Here is a 25,145-nt window from a genome sequence, read left to right as displayed (position 1 = left end):
GTTTTTATAAAAAAATATTATGCACAATGTTTAATTTTGCCTTTTAGTCAAACTTAGAAGTAATAGTTATTTAAAAAAACAGCACCGAAAATTTTTTTCAACGCTTCACAACATGAAATTTTTTTTTTTTATTTACACTTTGCTGATAAAAAAAATTTACAGTCGTAACTTATAAAAAAAATAATTACATGACCGGGGCTAGAAGAAGACAAATTTAGTCTTATCATTAAGCCCCATAACTTTATATAAACCTCAAAAAATGCTCATTACCCTTACAACTTTAAAAGTATGTTGTAGTATGATAAAAGTATGTTGTAGTATGTTATAAAAAGTATGCTGTAGTATGATAAAATGATTTTTTTAATAAAGTTTTTTCTTAAAAGTATTCTTAAGTAGTTGGAAAATAAATTTTATGAAGTTATTAAATGTCGCTGTGAATTTTTTTCTTTTTTTTTTCTCCTCTTTTACGTGGAATTGCCCATATATATATATATATATATATATATATATATATATATATATATATATATATATATATATATATATATATATATATATATATATATATATATATATATATATATATATATAAGAGAGAGAGAGAGGGAAAGATTTATTATAAGTTATTTTTTTTATTATATTATATTATTTATTATTATTATTACATTATATTAATATTACATATATTATTATAATATAATTACATATATTATTACATTTTTATTATATTATTATTATATTATTTATTATTATTATTCATTATATTAATATTACATATATTATTATAAGTTACAAGAAAAATTGTGTTATTACCTGCATGCAAAATTCAACAAGTAATTTAACATATGGTACAATTATTCCAACTTCTATTTGAACAAGCTCATCAAAAAAATCTAATGCTTCATTGGCTTTGTCCTAAAAAAACAATATTAACTCAACTTAATCAGCACTCTGAATGCAGGTCAACCATAAAGTCAGATTGTTAAGCTTTTTTATGCTTATCTTTATATAGATATAGTTGAATCACTAATAATCTTATTACAAGGCCACTTTAATATGTTTCTAACCAGTAAGATTTTATATAATTATTGGAGAAAAAGCAATAAAATTGTGTAGGAAAATTGCTCATACTAGCAACACAAATACTACTACAAAACTGCATATATGTCTCACATGTTAAAAGTCAACAAACAGAATTTGACTAAATTTTGTATTAAAGTTATTTGGTTTAAATACTATTCTATATTACATTGAACTTTTTAATTTGATAATAATTACCAATATAAAATAAATATAAACTGGTATTTCTTTACAATAATTATGATTTTTTTTATAGTTTTTCAACTTTAAATTAAAATACTTATATTTAACTTAATAAAGAATTGTATAATCTTATATAATTCTTTTTTAATGTTAATTTATAATATTCATTTATTACAATGTTGACTATTCATAAAAAAAAAAAATTTAAATTCAAAATTAGATAATGTTATTTGTGTTAATTAAAAATAAAACCTTAGTTAATTACTGTTTAAGTATATTTTTCTGAAGAATTTTTAAATTTAATACTTTTACTATTTTCATATAAAACGAGTAATATTATATTGAGATAACAGAGTTAATAATATATTTTAATAATATAATTAATCTAAAGTATATTAATCATAAGTAATCATTGACATAAAACATTTTTATGACGCACAAAAGTGATAGTTGACTATTGTATAGTCAGGTGATGCCTACCCTCAGTACCATAAATATTTCTATAAAATATAAAATATAAACAGTATTATATATATATATATATATATATATATATATATATATATATATATATATATATATATATATATATATATATATATATATATAAAATTCAATAAACCTCATCTTCTTTCAACAAAGTTTTTATTGCATTCATTATCTCGCCAAGCATTGGTTTTAGTAAAACCTTAAAAATAATAAAAAATCTAAAAAGTTTTTTCATTTATAATTGTAAGTGTTAGTACAGTGAACTATAGAGTAAAACAATCAGTGTTAGCCATGCAACCAAGTCATTGCCACTTGATCTTTTAAATGAATCCTGTGTCTTTAATTTTAAAGTTAGTTTAGTCAAACTTTCACCAGTTATAATTCAATTATTGCTTTATAACAGCTAAAGTTTGAAGATCTTATCTTTAAAATTAAAGGCACAAGATTCATTTAAAGATCCAGTGGCAAAGACTAGGTCGCATGGCGAAGACTGGGTTTTTACCCTACACCAAAAAAGGGAAAAAAAGGGGATAAAACTCAAAATTTTTAATTTTTTGTTTTTGATGATTACAGTTCATTACACTGATAAACAAATAAAATTTTATTGTGCATATCTTGTTAACTAGGTGGTTTTTTAAAACAAATTAAATATGCTGATTTCAAATATGCAAACCATTTTTCACCATTAAGTCAAGTTGTAAAGATATTTGGGTTCAAATCTTCAGAATTTAAGGTAATATTGTTGAAAAAAAAGTTATTCAAAAGTATGTCAACCTGGGTCTCAAAAGAAGCGTATTTTCATAGAGATTTTAAAAATGGTATTTGTTTGTAATAAAAATAAGTACTTTTTGTATTATTGCTGAGAAACATTTTGTTAAAATTTTTTTTAAAGTCTTTAGCATTTTTTAACATAATTTTTTTTGTCAATAAATTTAAAGTAAAAATATTTATCTTTTCTAAAATCTCTATGAAAATACGCTTCTTTTGAGACCCAGGTTGACATACTTTTGAATAACTTTTTTTTCGACAATATTAGGGACTTTACCTTAAATACTAAAGATTTGAACCCAAATATCTTTACAACTTGGCGTGATGGTAAAAAATGGTTTGCATATTTAAAATCAGCATATTTAATTTGTTTTAAAAAACCACCTAGTTAACAAGATATGCACAATAAAATTTTATTTGTTTATCAGTGTTATTAGTCAGAATTTTTATTTTGTTGATTTTAAGAACCTTGTTTACAATAAAATTTAATACAGAAATTTTGAAATAAAAACACATTAAGTGCACAGAACTATTTCAAATACACTTTCTTTATTTACAATGTCATTTGATAATCAATGTTAGAAAAAAATATAAACTGCATACCTCCTCATCAGAACCAAAATATTGAATGAGAGGGCAAATGCATCTAAGGAGCAATTGAAGTTTAGCAGCATTAAATAATTTAATATTAAAAACATCAAGAATAAAAGTTAAGCAATAATTATGCTTTTATAATGTACTAAATACCTTATAGCATAAAAAAGATTATTTTTTGATTCACAATCTGATAAACCAATTTGAAAGACTGGAAATAGTTCTTTATACCATGGCTTTAACTAAAAAAGAAATTATATTGAAATAAATGGAACAAAGGTATCTAAAATTTCAAATAAAGATTAGTTAAAACACATAGTATACCTGCTCACTGGCAGACTCACAAACCGAATATAATAATGTAAATCCAACCTAAAATATATATTTTGTAAATACATTACTACAATTATTAGATAACTACTAAATTAATATATAACAGTTATACAATATGTAACTTAACATAAGAATAATTTGATTACCTCTCTTTCATTAGCTTTGCTGCTTTGTATGCATTGAGAGATAAATTGCAAAAGTTCAGGCCATGCATTATTAGCAAAATCATGACGAGCTATGGAACCAGCCTAGAAAAAATGTTTTGTCATATAGGAAACTTTCATAATTAAAAAAATAAATTTTAGTAAATATTTACCTGATGAAGATATGCACATCTAAACATTATACTTAGAATAGCAAAAAGTAATAAAAATATTCTATTTATCTTAAGCCAGATTTATAAACATTAACTTGTCTAACATGTTTTCCAATCATAAGAAGCTTATGACTTTAGTAAATATTTTAACTAAAAAAGTCATTAATACAGCAGTTCACAGATATTAGAAAAATATTTAAAACTAGTGCACTTTGTTGAATAAATACCATATATATTTAAAATATAATATAATCAGGGTTCATGGCAGCTTTAGAAATTCTTTTTTCCCTGAGTATTCGCTGATTTTCACCCAATTTCAAGTACTTTCCCTGAGTTCAGGTGGTGAAAAGTATAACTTTCCTTGTTAATGTTGTAGGATATAATACTTTTGCAACTGAATCCACATTCTCTTAATATTTTTATCAGACTTTATAAAGAAATTTTCCTTAATTATTTAATAGCAATCTGTTAAATAAAATTTTATAAATAATAAAAAGTAGTTTAATAAGGAAAAAAATCTGTTAAAGTTCAATAAATATAAAAAATATATTTAAAAAATAACAGTTTGTATCTATCATATAATCTTTCTAATCAATTTATTGGTAATTAAACCTTGTTCCTTTTTTTATTCTTTATTAGAAAAATAAAATAAAGAAGTTTTTTTAAAAGATATTTCAAGCAAAGTAAAGTGTGTTAACAAAATATAAACTTTATATGAGAACTATTCTATATAAAGTTATTTTAGTAATTTTCTCTTTTACTCTAAGATACCAAGTGCTCATTCAAATTTTGTTTGAGCGGCATTTATACTATAACCTTATGAAAGTATTTTGACAGTTGATGCTTAATCATTATATTTATTTAGACTGCACTTTTTAAAATAGAAGTCTAAACTATCTCTATCTCTATTGAATTCATGAAAATTGTTTTGATAAACCTTTGATTCTCTAAAGAAATTTGTAAATTGATTTGTAGCTTTATCAGAAAAGACTGGTGAAAGATACTTCAAGCTAATCAAGTGAGTCAATAAAGATTTGTACTTCTCAGCGTTTTCTGGAGTCATTGTTATTAATACATCAAGGTTAAAAATCTGAGTGATGCGTACAATGATAGACCCTAATAGAGTTCGCTTCATGAACTTTTCAAATAATTGTACTTAGATGTTAGTGGAATCTTTTGGGAGACTTTGGAATATCAGTAATTACTATTATATCTTTTTTTTGTAAAGAAGCTAGTCTTGTTTCAGCTGCAAATCCTAGTTTGATTTGATTTCTGTTAAGTAGATTATCTTTTTTATGAAAGTCAACTTCTGGTATAGACCAATTATCAATAATTTGTTACTGAGCTTGTTTGTGTTTCACAAACAAGCTCAGTATGGTCTGCAAGTCTTTCTAAGTCACTATATATGAATAAAATCATTGGCTTGTCAGTTTGGTATGCCAATAAATATGGCCCTAATATGCTGGCAACAAAGTTGAAAACTTTGAAAATTTTAAAAGAATAAGTTTATCTTTAACAGCTTTTTTGACAATTAAAAAACTGTTCAATTTGGTTGCTTTGAAGATGGTAACATTTCCCAAAACTCAATCAACTTGCATATATTAGGCTAGATTTTAATGCCACAATCTGCAACAGATTTGCTTTCAACCCACTTTGTTGCACAAAAGAAGAGAGTATTTTGTTGCATCTGTGACTGTATCATAATCTTGACGCCTAGCGGGGCTGTCATGAAGAATTTATCAACACCATTTTAGAGTTTTTTTTTGACATTCCATGTGGTTGATTCGATAGCTGTTTTAAAGACACCATGAATTACATGCAAAGAGCAACTTCCAATATTTATTAGCTGTGGCATCTCATTGTTCTTTCTGTATTTATTTAGATCATCTGAAAATTTTCAATTTGTAGAGGGTCCATCCCAATATTGAACGAGTAGATCTATCTGAAATGTTCGGGTTATGTCGTTCAAACTCTCATCAAAAAACCATTTTAGAGTTTTTTTTTGACATTCCATGTGGTTGATTCGATAGCTGTTTTAAAGACACCATGAATTACATGCAAAGAGCAACTTCTAATATTTATTAGCTGTGGCATCTCATTGTTCTTTCTGTATTTATTTAGATCATCTGAAAATTTTCAATTTGTAGAGGGTCCATCCCAATATTGAACGAGTAGATCTATCTGAAATGTTCGGGTTATGTCGTTCAAACTCTCATCAAAAAACCATTTTAGAGTTTTTTTTTGACATTCCATGTGGTTGATTCGATAGCTGTTTTAAAGACACCATGAATTACATGCAAAGAGCAACTTCTAATATTTATTAGCTGTGGCATCTCATTGTTCTTTCTGTATTTATTTAGATCATCTGAAAATTTTCAATTTGTAGAGGGTCCATCCCAATATTGAACGAGTAGATCTATCTGAAATGTTCAGGTTATGTCGTTCAAACTCTCATCAAAAAACACGATGTAATAATCCAACTTTGTGATTTCTTCTTTCAAGATTGTTTTGAAGTATGGCGCTAGTCCATGGTTAACAACGCATGATACTTTTGAGGTGCTCATGGTAAAATCTTCTGCTAACTTGCTGTCAGGAAACATCTTTCGAGCCCTGCTTATAAGCAATTGCTTATAAGCAGGGCTCGAAATAGGCGCCGGACATTGGACATTGTCCTGTAAAAAATGATATCTATCGGTTATTTTGTCTGATCCATATTTTACGCATTTATTTTCTAATTATTTTAGTTGTTGAAAAATTATTAATAAATTCAGTATTGTATATAAACTTTATTTTTTGAACTTTTTATTTTTTATACAAAACAAAATTAAACACACGGCTACATTAATAAAATACCTAATTTTTTTTGAGCTAATTTATTTTTTAAAAGATGCCAGAGCATTACATTTTTTGAATTAAGTAGCCCGGTTTTTATCATTTATATTAAAGCGTTGCAATTAGTTACTAATTTAAATATATAGTTAAGTATTTATTTTATTTTTTGTACAATGGTTTTTATAAATTTCAAACAAATATTTTAGATTTTAAAACCCCTTTTAAATTTATTTTATATAAATTTTAACGTAATAGCTATTTTAATGCTTATAGAACCAGTACTTTTTATTACACTATTAAATTTGAATTGTTATATAACGGACATGTGAGAGTTTTTACTGGACATGTCCGGCAAACTTCCCAGACATGTCCAGTAAAAACTCTTTTTATGATTAAAGTCTTTATCGGACAAATCGTCCAGTACAAAAATTAAGCATTAAATAGTATTATATTCAGTAAAAATATTTAGCGTTGTTAAAGCCATACTGTTTACTGTACCATTTTCTACTTCAACATGTGTCAAATATTTTCCAGAAAGAAGTCTACTTTAATAAGTAAAATTGATGTGATGTTTATCTTGAGTTTTTCTATACAACACTCATTGTATTTCATTGCATAGACTCACTAATTTGTGTTACTCTTACCATCCAACCAATTAATTTTAGCTGTGAAACCAATGGACAATGCTTAGTTTCAATTGAACTAGCCACTTGCTTTTTAACAAAACACCTTATATTCTGTTATTATCTGAGATTTGTTATTCTTAGTTACTACTCCATTGTCAATTAAAGTAGATGTTGCTATTGCAGCTGTAGCAGCATCATTAATCTTAAATCTTATTGCAGCCTTAGCTAAATTAGTAATCATCATCATCATTATCATTATCATCGTCACCATTATCATCACCACCATCATCTTCATCATCATCATCATCGTTTTAGTTTTTTTGTTTCCGTGCTTGCACAGTTATATATTAGATATTCTCCCAACACCTAATCTTTTTTTTAAATCATCACTGCTTTTATTGTCTTATAAAGTCACACCGCATATCCATCTCATCATCATTTTTTCTGTTCTTTCCAAAAGCTGGACATCATCAACCTTCATTGCCCATGTTTCACTGTCATACATTATAACACTCTGGACATATGTGCTGTAGAACTTTCCTTTGATCATTAATGAAGCACCTCTTGCTTGATAATTCTCAGTACTTTGCCCAAGCAGACCTTACTCATGCCCTAGATGCTTCTTATGCTACACAAGCTAATCTAATTGTATCTTCAGGATAACAAAATTTAATAACACACTCTATCTTTTCCCCACTTTTCATTTCAATCTCTTTTTTAACTTTTTCTCTTTACTCACCAAAAGTACATTTCTACACTCAAAACCAACATTCTTTAGAGAACATCTCTTCAATATCTACATCTCTTATGAAACCATTGAATACGAACTGTATAAACTATTAAATTAGCTCCAACTCTCTTCCTACACACTCCACATGACCACTTCCCAGTATTCTCTGCTTGCTCATTCTTGACTTTACAATGCATAACTTTTGTCTTATTCATGTTTACCTTAAGCCCTTTTGCTTCAAAATGTAAATAACTATTTATATGGTTTAACTTTTTAAAAAAACACTTTAATTTATAAGGTATATATGGTTATAAGGTTAGAGGTCTAAGCGACAACGAGAGGCCTGAGCAAGTGAGTGACTCCAAAAAGAGTCCATCATGTAATGTAATTTTTTAAACATTGTTTGATAATACTTGTATTACATTTTAAAAATGAAATTTATAAGATAGACAGAAAGCGACTTTAGGCCTTCACTTAGGACCTCCAGACTCTTAGGCCTAGGACCTTAGACGCTAAGGGCCTCCACTTGTCATGATTCGCCGCTGGTTGCATAAATAACATAACTAAGTGTAATTAATGTTATATATCCAATTAAAAACATAAGTATGTAATTTAATACAAAACAGCTGTATGAAAAATTTTTATCAAGATAACTAGTAAAATAATTCATTTTTAAATAGAAGTTTTATATGAATCCAAATAAAAACTAATTAATCTTCATGTTAACTTGGTAAATATTTTTTATTAACCGCAGAGCTTTGTAGTTTTTTTTTGTAAATTGCTTTATTTATAACTGTTTACCATCTAAAAAGTGTAGTTTTGTTCTCAAATGTTAGGAAAAATTACTCTTAAATTTGCCCATTTTTCTTTAATGTTTCCCAAAAAGATAACAGTTTTTTTTTGCTTTTTTTTTTGTGGCAAATAATTTCTATATACAGAATACATTATTTCCATGCTGAGCCAAGAGCTATCTGATACATGACAGTAGCTTAGTGAGCAACTTTTAATAATAATAAAAACTCAAAATTTGTGTATTGCAAAATAACTTCAAGTTATATATAAAACTAAAAAACATTCTTTGAGTTTTCCCTGATTTTAAACATTTTCAAAATATTCAAGGATCAAGGTATTCCCTGATTTTTCAAAATTTAAAAACTTTTCCCTGGTTTTCCAGGTTTTCCTTGAGTGCTATGAACCCTGTGTAAGTATGAAGAGCTGACAGTTAAATATTTAAATTTTTAATGTCAATAACAATTCAAAATGAGAATATTTGATAGCTGATGACTGATTTGTACATAATTAAGTTAAAACTTGAGAAGTTTTATAGTTATATGTTGGTGTTCTTTTTATTTATTGATAGTTTCAGAATTTCATGAACCATATTTAACTTCAGGAACTAATTTTATTATTAAATAACAATTATTTTACATTGAGATTTATCAATATATGATGATGAGGACATGATGTGAAGTAATCATCAACTTCATGATATTTTCTTTGTTTTTTTCTTATTGTCACTTTTATACAACTTTATCTCCTAATCTAAAATACATTGGTATTGTATCGCCAGTGTTTTTATCATTCTTTCCTTGGCATATTTCAAATTTAAAGAGATATCCATTCTATCAGTTATCGACCAAAGTTTGAGGCCTTTTTTAATTGGTTGTCCCAGAACAAATAACACACACAAAATAAAGCAATAAAAAATTATTAATTCAGATATAAGTTGTCTATTAATTTTTTCCTCTAGCATTAAATAATACATAAAAATACTTTCAAGTGTATAGCCTAATCCTTAAAAGAACTACTAAGTGTTTTATATCTTGTCAAATCTAATCAACAAACTTTGATGGACAATTCGGTTTGAATGGAAAAACTAATTTGAAAGCCTGCAAATTAGACAAAAGGTTGTTTTAAAATATTGCTAAAATAATAAAAAAAACCTTACAACTTGACAAATAGATCCAAGTACAAATGGTCTAAAAATTAAAAATTAAGATAGATATATAGAATATGTAATAAAAAAACTAATTTTTAGAAATTTATCTATTACTTACACGGTCTCCCTTGTCACACAAGTCAAAAGTAAACTCTTTAAACTAAATGAAATGCATATTTGATTAATAAAATAATAACATAAAAATAAACTAATAACACAGGGTTCAAATTAACGTAAAAAAATCTAATCGCGATTTTTTTGTTGCTCATAACCCTCCTCCACTCCCGCCGGAGGGGAGGGGGCATTATTTATTTTAACTTATTTATAATAACATATATAATAAGTCTCATTTTTGCATAAGATGTCATAACAAAGTAGCTTTAGTTATAATTTACATTATTACTATTATTATATTGCATTAAATCTAACGGCTGTATTTTTCTAAAATCAATGAACTTGATAAAATAGAAAATGAAATAATTTAATTAATTATTTCATTTTCTATTTTATATACATATTTTAAACTGTTTAAAACAACTAGAATATTTAATTTTCTATAAATTTTTAACAGTAAAAAAAATTATTTAAAACTCTAACAAAACAATCTATAAATTTGAAACAGTTATAAAAAACTATTAAAAATGACAAAAACATTATCGTGATAAAATGTTAAAACTTAACAATAAAATAGAAAATGTTAAAACTTTAAAAAAAAAAAAAACATTATCGTGATAAAATGTTGAAACTTAACATTTTCACGAAAACCCGCACAATCACAAACAAGAATGATAATTAAATTCTTTATAAGCAAGTTTTCTAATCTGAGTAACCTTATGAAATTCCCATGATATTTCTATCTATTGCTTTTTCATTCAATGTATTTTTTAATAAAAGTTAGTGTTAACTTTTTTCATTCACTAAAATAAAGCGAAAGAAAAAAATGTGGCTGAAAATTTGCTGACAATCGTCTAACTTTATCATTATACCATTCGTCCATAGCAGTATCAGGTTCAAATTTGTCAATCTCAGGACCTTCTTCACTTATCCGAAGTAGAGATTCTAAGAGATCTCGTCTAAGACAACTTCTTCAGTCATTTTTTACGCGATTCATACATGAAAACATTCGTTCTTTACGTAAACCACATTTACATAAACCACGCCCGATTAGAGTATTATGAATAACATGGTTAGATAATGAAACTGAACCTAATGTTGTTTGTTGATGAATTCGCGTGGCCTCTTTACGTTGCGCACTGCTTAAGTGTAATGCCAGTGAATCTTTTTTTATTGATATTGTTCCTGGTTTGATCGAGGTCATGGAAAACAATTTTGTTTGACTTATCCGTTTTTCAAATTGTTTACATAAACTGCATCTTAATCTTATAACTTCATTTCCATTTAAATCGTATTCTAACTCACAATTAAAATGTTTTTCCCACTTTTTAACTGTAGATAATCTGCATCTGCGGTCCTTATTTGCACCCATTTATTGCTATTAATTTAAAATTAGCAAGTGTACTAACAAACTTTAAAGTCTAAGTATATATTGCCTTCCACTATTCTTCGCAAAATAAACTTATAAAAATATCATTAAATTTGTTCATAATGAATGAGCTAAATCGGAATAAAGCCCTTGAGAATTCGAGTTAAGAAAGTGACTTTTCAATCAATTAACTTTTATTTCTTTTTTCAATCAAAATCTTTTATTTCTTGATTCGAATAGATATTTAATCGTTTGTTTCTCATTAAATTTTTCCTTCTTTAAACAATCAGTCTTTTTCCTGCATTTGAACATTTTTGCTAATTGATTTTCTAAATCTTTTATTTTTCTTTCTTTTACTTTATGCTCTGCTTTAAAAAAAAAATTATCGTTACAGAAGCCACTGCAGTTTTATACAGTAAAAGAACACTAAATATTTGCGAATAGAGTATCAATCTTCTAAAATAAAAAAAGAATAATCACGAAAAAAAGAAAGATTGCAAAAAAACAAATTTTAAAAAAAAACTAATCGCGAAGGTGCAAAAAGTAATCGCGATACACTTAATTCGAGCCCTGTAACACTACCAGACATGAATTTTTATACAAGAGAAACTGTAACAAAAACATTTAGTACTTAATGAATGATGAAAGAAAAAGTATAGTTTTGATAGTCTAGGTTGAACCATTTTTTTGTAAAATTTTTATTTCTTTATTTTTGATATACTTTATACTAAGAGAAGTTGATGGTTATAATTTCTATGATGCTTTTACTCTAATGAATGTATAGGATAAATACATTTATTTGACCTGATATTAAAGTAATTATCATTTATTATCACTTAACATTATTATTACTTCAGCTGAAGAACAAATTTGTGAAAATGGTGATAATTCAAACTGTTGTAATGAACTAATTTATTTTTGGCGATTTTATCTAATTCTTCATCCACCGTTTAATCATGTGAGCAAATGTTAAGTTTCAGTTTTGATGAATTATAATTCTTACTATTTTATAACTATTTTTGCTATTTCAGATTATTTGGAATGCCTCAGAGACGGAAGTGCTATAACGATCCTAACAAGTTCTGTTACATTTGCAGGAGGTTTATGTTTAAAGGAGATGAGCATTCCATTACACCTCAAGTTAAGACCCTGTATTATGCTTATTTCAAGATGAAACTAGGGGATGAGGACAAGGTTTTTGCCCCCCCCCCCCATTAGATCTGTGTTAAGTGTCTGTCTAACATGTCCCTGTGGTCTAAGGGTAAATTGAAGAGAATGCTTTTTTCCACACCTATGTCGTGGCGCAACCAAAAAGATCGTGTAACTGATTGCTATTTTTGTTTGGCACACACAGCGCAATTTACCAGAAGGACAGCTAACAGCATAATTTACCCTGACTTACCATCAGCGATAAGACCGAGAGCATATGATGAGGGAGAAGAAACTCCTGTGTTTTCTTCCGATCTTCTCAATGTTGTTTTGAGTGATGATGATGTGCCAAACATGAAGAAGAGCGATGAAAATGATGATGATTGGCTGCCTAACGACGAGCCAAAGTCTATCAGCCAGAGACAGCTGGACTTGTTTGTTAGGAGACTTGGCCTGTCAAAACAGGATGCCTAAGAGAATTCGGTGTCCTTGCTAAGGAAACGAGAACGTCTGTTTATAAGACAAGAGACGCAGCTTACGTGCCATTTTAAAAGAACAGTGAAGACAATTACTTAGTATTTTGTTGTGATATTCCTGGTTTGTCGATGAAGATGTTTATCTATACACAAGTGGAGAATACTGGTGGTTGTTCATCGATGGCAGCACAAGAAGTGTAAAGGCGGTCCTTTTGCATAATGAGAACGCATATCCAGCCACCCGATTGCTTACTCAATTACAGCAAAAGAATCTTACGAAACTATGAAATCTATTTTGCAGCTTGTTCGTTATGACACATTTCAGTGGAGAGTTTGCTCGGATCTGAAAGTTGTAGGTTTGCTGACAGGTATGAACAGAGGTTACAAGAAATACACATGCTTGATATGTTTGTGGGACAGCCGCGCTAAATATGAGCATTACATCAGGAATGAGTGGTCAGCACGAGGAAATGCGATCCTTGGTGTTCACAATATTCGCTATGAGCCACTTGTTCAGTCTGACAAAGTTATTATACCTCCATTGCACATAAGGCTTGGCCTGTTTAAGAACTTTGTTAAGGCATTACACTCTGACAGCGAACCGATGAAAATCATAAAGAAGACTTTTCCAAAACTGTCACTTGCAAAAGTTAAGGAAGGAGTATTTGTTGGACCAGACACTCGAATACTTTTGAAAAGCCAACAGTTTACTGATTCATTGTCCCCGATTGAGCTCAGAGCATGGAAGGCTTTGAAAGACTGTGTGGAGAACTTTCTGGGTGAGTATCTGAAAGTTTTAGGAATTAAGTACATAATACTTGTATTCTATGAAAGAATTTCTCCTTTGCACTCATTTATTCAGGCAAGCACCGGTCGGATGGCTATAAAGACATCATCTCAGAACTGTTATCAGCCTTTAAAGAAATAAATGTGCACATCTCCCCAAAGATTCACTTTTTGCATAGCCATTAGGACTTTTTTCCCAAGCATTTTGAGAGAAACGTTACAGACGAGCATGGAGAACATTTCCACCAAACGATTTCAACTATTGAGCATCTCTACCAGGGGCGCGCTGATGAGAGAATGATGGCTGACTTACAATCCTGTTTAGTTTGTCTTTTGTCAATTATACATTCATATACCCTAACAACATCGCAACCAAAAAATGGTTCGACCCTGACAAATTTGGCTATGCATTTGGTTTTCAGGGCCATCAAAAGAACATTATTTTCATTCCAAACCTCTTGTATAAAGTGAAAAGTGAAAAAATGTCTGGTAGTGTAATATGAAAATAAAACAATAACATTAATAAAAAAACAATAATATAAAAATAAAGCAATAATATAAAAATAAAGCAATAATATAAAAATAAAGCAATAATAAAAAAAATAAACCAATAATATGAAAATAAACCAGTGAAATAAAAACCTATTTTTAGTTTCAGTATTAACACTGTTCCACTGCTTGACGATGCGGCGGCGTAAAAGTATCGAGCAGTATTGACGAATCTAATTGAAAAGCAAACTTGATATTTTTTATAACAACAAAAATACTTTATATGTACAAATAAAAAAATATGAATATTTATATATATATATATATATATATATATATATATATATATATATATATATATATATATATATATATATATATATATATATATATATATATATATATATACACACACACAACTATAGATACATGCTTAGATAAGCAGTGTGAAGTCATACTGAAAAAGCCTGCTGCCGAGGGATTCAATACATTGACTATCTTATAGTTGGCTACTGTAAAAGAGTGCTGCTACATCAACAGAGAGTATAGGATGGGGCAGGAATCTTTTTTTTTATTATTCTTTGTTCTTTCTTCTTTTTCTGAAAAAGCTGTATGCTATAAAATTAAGCAAAACTAGTAAGCAATCACTGATCTATATATGCTATAGTAGCGTATTCTCTTTATTGATATATATACACTGATCCATATATGCTCTAATACAATATATTCTCTTTATCGTGCTTGCCATTTTCATTCTCCTGATTCCATTCTCTACCTCTACAAATCTCTTATTCATCCCTGTATAACATACTGTTGTCTTATTTGGGCTGGTTCTTCTAATGATGCTCTTCTTTTCTAGACAAGGTCCAAAAACACATTTTAAACCTAGTTGGACCTGCTCTATCTGCTAAGCTTGAGCCTCTTTCCCATCGTTGTAAAGTTGCATTTCTTTCTCTTTTCTACAATACATCATGGTTGCTGCTCAAAAGAGCTATCATCTCTAGTTCCATCATACTTGTGCATGTTCCATTGTTGACTGCAGATAAACTTTGATATGTTTGAGTTTTGTAAAAGAACACTTACCTTCAGCACATGTTTTAGTTGAAAGTAATTGAAAGATCTTGGAATGCACATTTGAAAAACTTGTTACCACATCATCCTTTACTTGTACCTTTATCATTTTCGCAAACATTTTTGATAACAAAAGAAATTTATCTGTAAGTGCACCTTCCAGATCTGATAACTACAATCAAAGATATAGCTTTGGAAATAGTTTGAAAAAGAATTTGAAAAAGACCTAAAAAGAAGAAAATTTAAAATTACCATCTTTCAATCTCATAAGTCTGCGAATGATCACATAGAAAAACTGAGTACCAAAGGTGTCACTAGTATTTATATTTACATTGGTATCAGTTTTATCCACTGCTTCATCGTGCAATTGAATTAACACTCTATTCCATTGTGTAGTTTTTTCGTAATTGTGTTGTGTTGATTTTTTTTGCAACAGCTTTTTGAAACGTTTTAAAGTTAATACACCTATCAAAAAAGTCTGTTATGAGAATGTCATACAATCTGATCACATTTTGCAACTCAATAACAGGCCGTTGCAAAGATTTATTGACAAAATCAATTTTGCTTAGTAAATCTTTTAAAATCAAGCATATTAATACTGTTTCTAAATGGTCTAAAATTTTAATGATTTTGCTTCATGAACTGCTGTTGGTAGTTGACATTGCTTTCAGCAGTATTAGACAATGCTTGAGTAATCTCTTAATAATTTGTATAAAATGCATTAAAAGCATCACTCCTAGCAGACCACTGTATTTGTTTGTGATAGATACTATTTTATTTTACTCTTACATTTTAAGAGAATAAATTATAAAAGTTGATAAGTAATTAGGAGAACACTTAATTCAAAAAGCAACCAACTATAACGGTTAAAAAAACAATTATAAACATATATATTTTTAATTCTTGTCAAAGAATTTCGATACAAGAAAAGTTTCAAATCAAAGAAAAAAACAAAGCCAAATTTCGCATTTTAAATTTTTTAGATACCATCCACTATTTTGACTTGTTCAGGCTATGCACTTTACAACACTTTGCAAACTTGACTTGGTTTGCTATTGTTGCTCTTCAAATTATTGTTGTTGTAGTTCATCAATTTATTTGCTAATCACCAAAGCTTACATCATTAGTACTGCAGCTTTTGCGCTATCAGTATCTTTTAAGCTCTTAAGTACTTTAGGCTTGTTGAGTCACTCTCTTTATAACCTCAGCACCTATACATTTTTTTGATTCTTTTTTGTTTGTTTTTGTTGTGTGTGTGTGGTAACATGATGGATGTGAAGCATTTGTTTGAAGGCAAGTTCAATATTTATATATTTCGTTTATTGTAATGAAACTCGCTGAATTTGATTTATTTGAAACTTTTATTAAAAAGAAAAATGAAAAATCTAAAACTACTTTTGCAAATATAATAGATTACAGTCTTGGTCAGGAAGGCGGGCAATTGCACGCCATAACTGATCTTGCACTATAATCTTTTGTTTTGACAAGTTGACCTCAGCTACTATTATGTTTTGAAATAATTCACAAAAATGCAAAAATGCAGAAAAAAATTAGAAATAACTTTAAAACTTTCATATTTGGTAATGTTTTTTAAATATTTAATTATAGTCTTTTAAATATAGTAACAAAATACTTCTAATGATTTTATTTAAAGTTTAGAAAATATTTTGAAAATTTTTTTTAATTTATATAAATATGTAATTTTTATAATAAATTTAACAAACTTTTTTTTATTAATTTCAAACTAAAACAACCATTGCGTTTTTAATGAACTTTTATAAGAATCATTAAAGTTAATTTAGTCGAAAACAAAACAAAAAGGTGATGTATACTTGATATATGAAAAAGGGATGTCTGTCTTCCATTGCAATAGAATAATAGAATTGTTTTGTTTTTGTGTAAATTATTACAAGAATTGTTTAAAAAAATAATACATTTTGATAAAAATAATAAAAAAAGAGAGTATACTATCTTAGACAATCATACAGCCCTTGGAACTAGGGTCAGCAATCGGAATATGCAGCACCAATCTGGAATCCAGCAAAGAAATAGCTCTTGAAAAAGTTCAAAGAAGAGCAACTCAAACAATCTGCATACAGAAGAAACCCCATTTGATTCAAAAAGAATTAATAAAAGAATGTTGTCCATTAAGAGAGAATTTTAATCTTAATACAATAGTCACTGAGTGGAATCATCTTTCTACATCTATTGTGCTACCTACATCAGTAAAAGTATTTAAAAAACGACTATACGAATATATTAAAAGTGAATATAAAGTCACTGGCTGATATAGAGTCTGCTTATTACACACTCTTGTTTAACATTAACATTAAAACTTTTAATTTAAACTATTTTAATTTTTATTTTGCTAAATTTCAGCAAAAAATAATTATTATTATTATTATGTGAGGCGTTGCGAACGAAAGGGGCACACCAACTAAAATCACGTTTTGAGTAAATTACGTTTGAAGTTTCTAGACTGAAACTTGCAAAGGGGCACACCAACCAAAATCAAGTTTTGAGTAAGCGCGCGAAATTACACTTTTTTTTTTCACGTGGTAGATGAGTTTACACCCCTCCCCCTCTGTGGTAGTTGATGGTTTTTTTCAGACACCTCCTCCCCCCTAAGCTACATGGTTTTTGAACGCTCCCTAAATCGCATTTGAAGTTTCTAGACTGAAATTTGATTGATTTTCAGTCAGAAAGAGGCCCACTAACACGTTGATCTTGTGTTATATTGTAGATGACAGACTAAAAGTAAAAAATAATTAAAGAAAACGGATTTTCGAAAATTGGTTGGTGTGCCCCTTTCGTTCGCAACGCCTCATATACAACCATTTTTTTTTTTTTAAATTATTCACCTCCCCAAGGCCGAGAGGGCCACTACAGTTGAGGAGGCTACTTTTTGTGGTTACAACCCTCTCTCAACTCTATAACTCCGAAACACGAACCTCGACGAACAAGGCCGCTGCACAGAGAAACAAGTTGAGCGCAGTACTACCAGGGACGTGGTGGGGATCGAACTCAGAACTTCTCGCTTATAAGGCAAGTGCTCTTCCACTACACCACTACTGCATCATTATTACAAAAAAAAAAGTTATAAAAAACCATTAAACTACTATCACTAAAAGTTAAAATTACTTACAGTTGGTTCTGTGCAGTTTTGTAAAAGTTCAACTAATGCTGGTAGAACCACATCTGTCTTTATAAACGCTGTTTTTAGTTCAATAGTTGCCTTAAAATAAACAATAAACAATTTAATTCACTTTTTTTTTTTTTAAACTAACAAAATTTTTTGTATAAGTAAAAGTTGTGAAATTTTATGGAGAATCCAAACTTGGTTTCATTTGTTAAATTAAAAAATATTTGCTTCAGTGATTTTAATTTTTTTAAAGTTTTTTTTAAACGAAATGAAAAAGTTACCAGGCTGTTATTTACCAGTTATTTCAAATATTACAAATTAAAAAAAAACATACATAAAAAATAATAATAACAATTACTAATGGTCAGAAAAAAATGCTCAGTACTTTTAAAATCAAGCAATAAAAAATTATACTAAATTTTGATTTCCGCATTGTACAATGTTAAAATCTGATTTTTGTTAGGGGAAAACTTTGAAAAAGTTTTTATTTAAAAATTTAAATTTAAATTAGAGATAAACTGATAATAAAAATAATCATAAAAAGATTTTATCATTATTTTTATATTATTCATAAATAAATTTATCAATACTTAATAAAGTTGATTTTAAAATTATTTAAAACAAAAAAAAGTTTTAAAATTATTATCAGCGGTTTGTTTTTATGTTTTTAAAAGCCTTTGTTTTTAATTTTTATATAAACATCAGAGAGTTACTAGCTTTTAGTCTACAGTTACAATAAATTTATAAGAAAATATTGAATAAGATTTAAATAAGATTGAAAGTAGCCACAATTATTTCTTTTATCTAAAATATTTGATCACCGCTAAATTCTTTTAGACTGTTGCAATTTGCAGTTGTTTCATTTTAATCATTTCATTGAATTGCATGCCTTTTTCCTTGCTTTATCTTATAATTTATAAAATGAATTAAAATATTAAAGTTTAAATCACAATTTTTAATAGTAATTAATATAATAATGTAGCTTTATAATGAGATTTTATATCATAATTTCAAGGTCAATATAAATATTTTATTTTTATATAATTGAATGATATGCAAGCCTTCCCAAAAAATGTGTCCTGTTTTTTGTCTTGTATGTCCACGCATGAGTATTTTATTTTAGACAACTTGGTCACTGTCGCTTGCAAGTTTTATTATATAAGGCGTTATGGAAAAAAGTATGTTTCAAAAACAAACAAAGCAAAACTAACAAAATAGGAAATTAAAATAAACTTAAATAGAAAAAAATAAAAAAAATTTAATAATTTAAATAATTTGTGCTTCTATCTGCTTTTATTTTTTTTAGAACGGTTCTTATTATCAGCAAAAAAATTGGATAAGACAAAACAAAACAAAAAAGAAGTTTTAAGTTGACATTAAAAATAATTATTTTCCTATATTTTATTTGTATTATTTCAAGAGGAAAGTGAAAATATAAACTGCTATCTGTTTGTAAAATATATTTTTATAATTTTAATGTAACAAATATATATTGCCCTTATATGAATACGTCTATGCAATGCATGCGTATATTTTTATGTATATCTTTTTTTAATATATTTTTACTTTTATTTGTTCATTAGTATACGCACATTTATCTCATTTGTATAAGGCGTTTATTTCATACACGGAATAACTGTGGTTCAATTTTGGTCTACTATTATACAGAAATAGAAAGGTAATATGAAACAATTAAGGCTATGTGATAAATATGAAGACAGCATGGCCTAATTGAAGCTTAAAAACTATGTGTTTATGTGTGTGCGCCTTACTTAGACACTGAAAGGCTTAAATATTATAAGAAATCTGAATGTGAAGAGATGTGTATCATTCATAAAAAACAATTTTAAAAAATGAATAGTGATGGGATTCACCATGGACATTCCGTGTATAAAGTAAATGCCTTATTCAAATAAGCTAAACGCATATACTTGTTAATAAATAAATAAAATTATATAATAAAAAAAGTTATACATAAAAGTATACACATGCAATGCGTAGACTTATTCATATAAGGACAATATATACTAATTACATTAAAATTATGCACATATATTTCACAAACAGATAGCAATTTATATTTTCGCTTTCTTCTTTAAAACACTAATAACAAAAAAAGATTTGATCTAAACTATTGTTATTAATATTGCAAAACATAATTATTGTCATTTTGTAAAAAAACCTGTACTACACACTAAACAAATTATTACCCTATTTCATAAAGTATAGACAATGTCTACATAACAAAGATAATAATAGAAAAATTACTTTACAAAACAAAAAAATTTAAAACAGTTTTAGTGAGTATATAGCTTTTAAATATTGCATCTATATCCAAATATTGAATGCATCACCATGTTTATATTGACAGCTAGTGTTCTTTTGCTCAGAGGTTTTGAATACACACAATTTTTTCCTTGACTAGATAATAGTCAATACATTTTTTGTGTGCAGTTATTAGGCTGCTTCCAGAAGCCCTTACAGTCTTATCACAGAGCCACGAGGGAGAGCATTTAACTAGGACATTCCTTACTAGTATATTTATATTTATATAAATGTTCTTCTCCCTTAGAGCTAGAGGCATTGTCGAATTGAACACCTCTTGGTTCTGCGCCAGAACTCTAACCAATGCACCACGACTGCGCAAAAGTTGGCAGTCATCAGGACTCGAACCCTGATTTCTCACTGCATAGTACATGGTGCTATCCACTACACCATACAATCATCGCTACAATATGTTATAGTAACAGTTTAATGTTTAAAGTTCTTTTAATCTTTTTAACATTAAAAAGTTTATGGAATAAATCAAACAATAATAATAAGTTGCTATAGTTTTCAAAATACTCAAACAACAAAACAGAACTAATTTTAAATGCATTATTTGTTTACATTGAGCAATTACCTTTACCCCTATGCAAAATTTTTACAAAGTTTGGCTATGAGTTAAGATCTAAGACATACCAAAGTACAAGCATTGAGGGGGAAATGCTAATCCATAAATATAAAGGAATCTTTCTTTAGGGCAAAATATGGTCTGAATTAGCTTAATATTACCAAACTAATTAATATCCAATACCAAATCAATACCAAACCAAAACATATTTCAACTAAACTTTGATTTTTGTCTCTTATTATAAACAACATAATAATATAAACAATGACATTGCCAAATGGCAACAAACGCATTCTTTTATTAATTTATCAAATACAAAAAGATACTTAAAGCTATCTAAATAATAATTTAAATTGTAATATGAACTTTAAACTTATGTGATTACACTAAAACATGTAAAACAATACATCTATTGGTGTAATTACACCTTACAAGAAATTTTTTTATATTTTATATAGGAAAATTGTATATTTTATTTAAAAAAGCAGATATTTAACATCAAGACTATCTAGTAATTTGCGATTTAGATAAATTAATAAGAATGCTCCTTGTTTACAAACTGAATACAACATCTTCTTCATTGTTAATATTTTTGCTTACAATTGGACTTTAACTAATAAATTGCAGTTAATTGGAGACTTATTCTTAATGGTTTTATATTTCTATTTTCTAGCCTTTGAAAGCGCTTGACCAGCTAATGTATTATTTACCTGCTGAATAATATGATTGTCTGGGACAAGAAGCTTTCTTAAAATTTTCTCTAACTCAACCGAAGCCATATTTTATCAGCACGCTTATTTGAAGATTTCCCGCAATATTACAACATAAACCCAGATAACAAACACAAACGTTGAGATTATACGTTGCTAGAAACAAATACAGAACGAAAAATAAGAAAAATTTAGGGAAATTTCGGATATTCAAAAAGCAAAAGCGTTTTGTTTTTTTTTATTTATTTTAATTTTCTTTTTTTTTTTTGAAGAAACTAGTTCAGTGGCGGATTATCATTTGGCAAGATGAGCATTTTGTCTAAGGCCCGCCTAAAATATAGGCTCGTAATTTTAGCCCGAAATAAAAAGCGAACTCGAGTTTTTAATAATGTTAATAATTATGATTTCATTTTGCAAACAAAAATTGAAAATAAATGTTTATTTAAAGTTATAATAAAAATTTGACTAATTACAGTCGATTTTTTTGTATTTTAAATTATATGAAAGTTTTAATCAACTTTTATGGATGTACGCTTTTTATACTATCGTATTTTATTTATTAGAGTTTGAGATATTGTTAAATTATAAGCTTTTTCGAGATTAAATGTCTTTATTTTTTCTTTTATGATATTTTGTTTTAATAAATTTATATTCAAATTGAGTAGAAAGCTAAACCTCAATTTGGATATAAATTGAGATAAAACAAATAAACAATCATAAAGCTAGTGTACCGTAAAACGGGGTTTGATAATGGAGGTGACTTTGATAATTTCGCCAGTTAATTACAAAAGTATCGGCCTTAAAATGTAATTGCAAAACAAACAACCAATTTTTTTTTTTTTTTTCTGTTATATAATTATATTCTGTAAAGTAAAAATGTTTTGGGATTAACCTGACTCAAACAACAAAAACGACTTTTACATGTCGCCGAAAAATGCCCAAAATCTTAGGATTTTAATTTTTTGGGATAAATTGCTTTATAAAAATCCTTATTTAGATGTTCAAGTGGTACATTCCAGTTATAATACTACTGGAATATACCACTCGTCAGCTATATACTCTTCACTGTATCAGATAGAGTTTGCAAATGTGAAAAATGTCGATAAAATGTGCTAAGTGTGTCAGATCGCTAAGTGTATCTATAACGAAGGGGTGAGATTGACAACATTTTGTACTTAAAAAAAAACAACTAATACGACCAAAAAAGAAAAAAAAAATTTAATGAAATTCTATGAAGGAAAGTTATAATGTTATATCGGCGAAAAAAAATCAGAAAAAAATGTTTTAACAAAGAGTTTTTTTGCAAAATTGCTCAAAAACCTATCAAAATCTATCAAAGTTTTACGGTACTTATTATAGGCACTTTACACTATTTTACTATTATCATTATCTCTAGCTATAATTAATACCAAAGTACGCGGATAATAAAGACGTTTTTAGAATGAGTTTGTTTTAAATTTAAATAATTGGTTCCCAAGTTATGACAATTTATGTTGGGCCCAATAACGCCTATTTTGCGTCAAGATTTATTGAGTTTTCTTTAAAAATTAATGTCACCAAATTTTGATATTAGATTTAATTTTCAAATGCCATCCATGAGAAAAAGTTTCATTGAAGTACTTATGCTAAATTATCTTTATTGTTTTCTTATTTTACTAAAGAATCAAAGCATTCAATTTTACAAATTATTATTCTCATACAAAGGGCCCCCAGGTAAGGATCCAAGTGATCATTTGCCCCATTTGGGGCAATTGGATCAAAAGCAATGAAATAACTGTAAAAACCAAAGAAATAAACTTTAGTTAAAGAGAGCTTTTTTATATTGTAAAAGTAAACAAATTTATATACATTTATAAAAATCTAAATTTTCCGGGAAAAAATGACTTTGGAAACCATAGAAATACAATGCGTTGCTTTGTCCAACCACTGTCTGAAACACTCTTTGTACCATCTTCTGGGGCATTTTCAATTTGAAAACTCAAGAGAGACCTAGTTGTTTTTCCTTTAACTAAAAAATGTGGTGGAAGAGAGTTACTCATTGCATTGACTCAAGCTATTACTGCGATTCCCGGTTTCCTGATTGACGACAATGTAGATACTTAACTCCTTTTTTAGCAACTATTTTTCCCGGTTTATTATTTTAACTATTTTTCCCGGTTTAACTATTTTTCCCGGTTTTTAGCAACTATGTTTCCCGGTTACCTGATTGACGACAATGTAGATACTTAACTCCTTTTTTAGCAACTATTTTTCCCGGTTTATTATTTTAACTATTTTTCCCGGTTTAACTATTTTTCCCGGTTTTTAGCAACTATGTTTCCCGGTTACCTGATTGACGACAATGTAGATACTTAACTCCTTTTTTAGCAACTATTTTTCCAGGGCGATAATTAAACTGCGTCCCAATCTCATTCATGTTCCAAAACTTTTGCGGCTTCTGAAGTAGGCTTTTTATTAACACATTTTTAGGAATGAAAAAATATTTCAACACTTTACAAACTACAAACATTCATACACTGATGTCTAATAGCTGCTGGACCTTCTGGTTGACCTAAAGTTAAATCTTTGTGCCTTTTACAAATCCCACGCCACCAATTTTCTGTAGGAGTTCCATTCTGGAATGATTTTTTATGTTTTAAAGCAAAATTTTTAGCACATTTTAGAAATTGTGATCAACCAAATCCGATTCCTGAAGCTGCATGATTATATGCAAAATCAATTACTTTCTTTTCTCCTTCTTCATCTAAAATAGTTTGATGTCGAGGTTTGGCTCCCATTTCCGTTACTCCAGAAAATCAAACAGAACATCTTGGAATGTCAAAAGCTTTACATGCTCGCTGTAAAACTCCATTTTTAACAGCTTTAATTGCTGATATCATCGATTCATCATTCCATAAACGGTGTCTTCCGCATTTGCTTCTCTGTTTTTCAATTTTCATTGAATTTTCTATTTTTTTAGTTTTATTTTTTTTTTCCATTCTAAAGAAAAGTGCAAAAAAACAACATGAAAATTTAATTATAAAATGGTTATGACTGTCTAAAAATAAATGTCTATG

The 25,145-nt window shown here is 28.0% G+C and overlaps 1 protein-coding gene across 1 annotated transcript in view; it reads right to left on the bottom strand.

Moving 5' to 3' along the window:
• Window positions 1–22,319, bottom strand: part of LOC100201488 (importin-4) — a 97,741-nt gene extending 75,422 nt beyond the window's left edge. The window contains exons 1-11 of the mRNA XM_065820630.1: window positions 22,090–22,319; window positions 18,490–18,579; window positions 14,427–14,506; window positions 10,009–10,050; window positions 9,900–9,930; window positions 3,594–3,695; window positions 3,439–3,486; window positions 3,268–3,356; window positions 3,124–3,166; window positions 1,886–1,951; window positions 814–915 (exon numbers count right to left, since the gene is read on the bottom strand). Coding sequence (XP_065676702.1) covers window positions 814–915; window positions 1,886–1,951; window positions 3,124–3,166; window positions 3,268–3,356; window positions 3,439–3,486; window positions 3,594–3,695; window positions 9,900–9,930; window positions 10,009–10,050; window positions 14,427–14,506; window positions 18,490–18,579; window positions 22,090–22,158 — 762 coding nt within the window. The 5' untranslated portion in view covers window positions 22,159–22,319. The remainder of the gene's footprint in view (window positions 1–813; window positions 916–1,885; window positions 1,952–3,123; window positions 3,167–3,267; window positions 3,357–3,438; window positions 3,487–3,593; window positions 3,696–9,899; window positions 9,931–10,008; window positions 10,051–14,426; window positions 14,507–18,489; window positions 18,580–22,089) is intronic.
• Window positions 22,320–25,145: the final 2,826 nt, after the last annotated feature.

This window comes from Hydra vulgaris, chromosome 15, assembly GCF_038396675.1.
Source record: "Hydra vulgaris chromosome 15, alternate assembly HydraT2T_AEP".
Lineage (NCBI taxonomy): Eukaryota > Metazoa > Cnidaria > Hydrozoa > Anthoathecata > Hydridae > Hydra > Hydra vulgaris.
The sequence above is the reverse complement of the archived record's forward strand: the minus strand, read 5'-3'. Positions and strand labels throughout refer to the sequence as shown.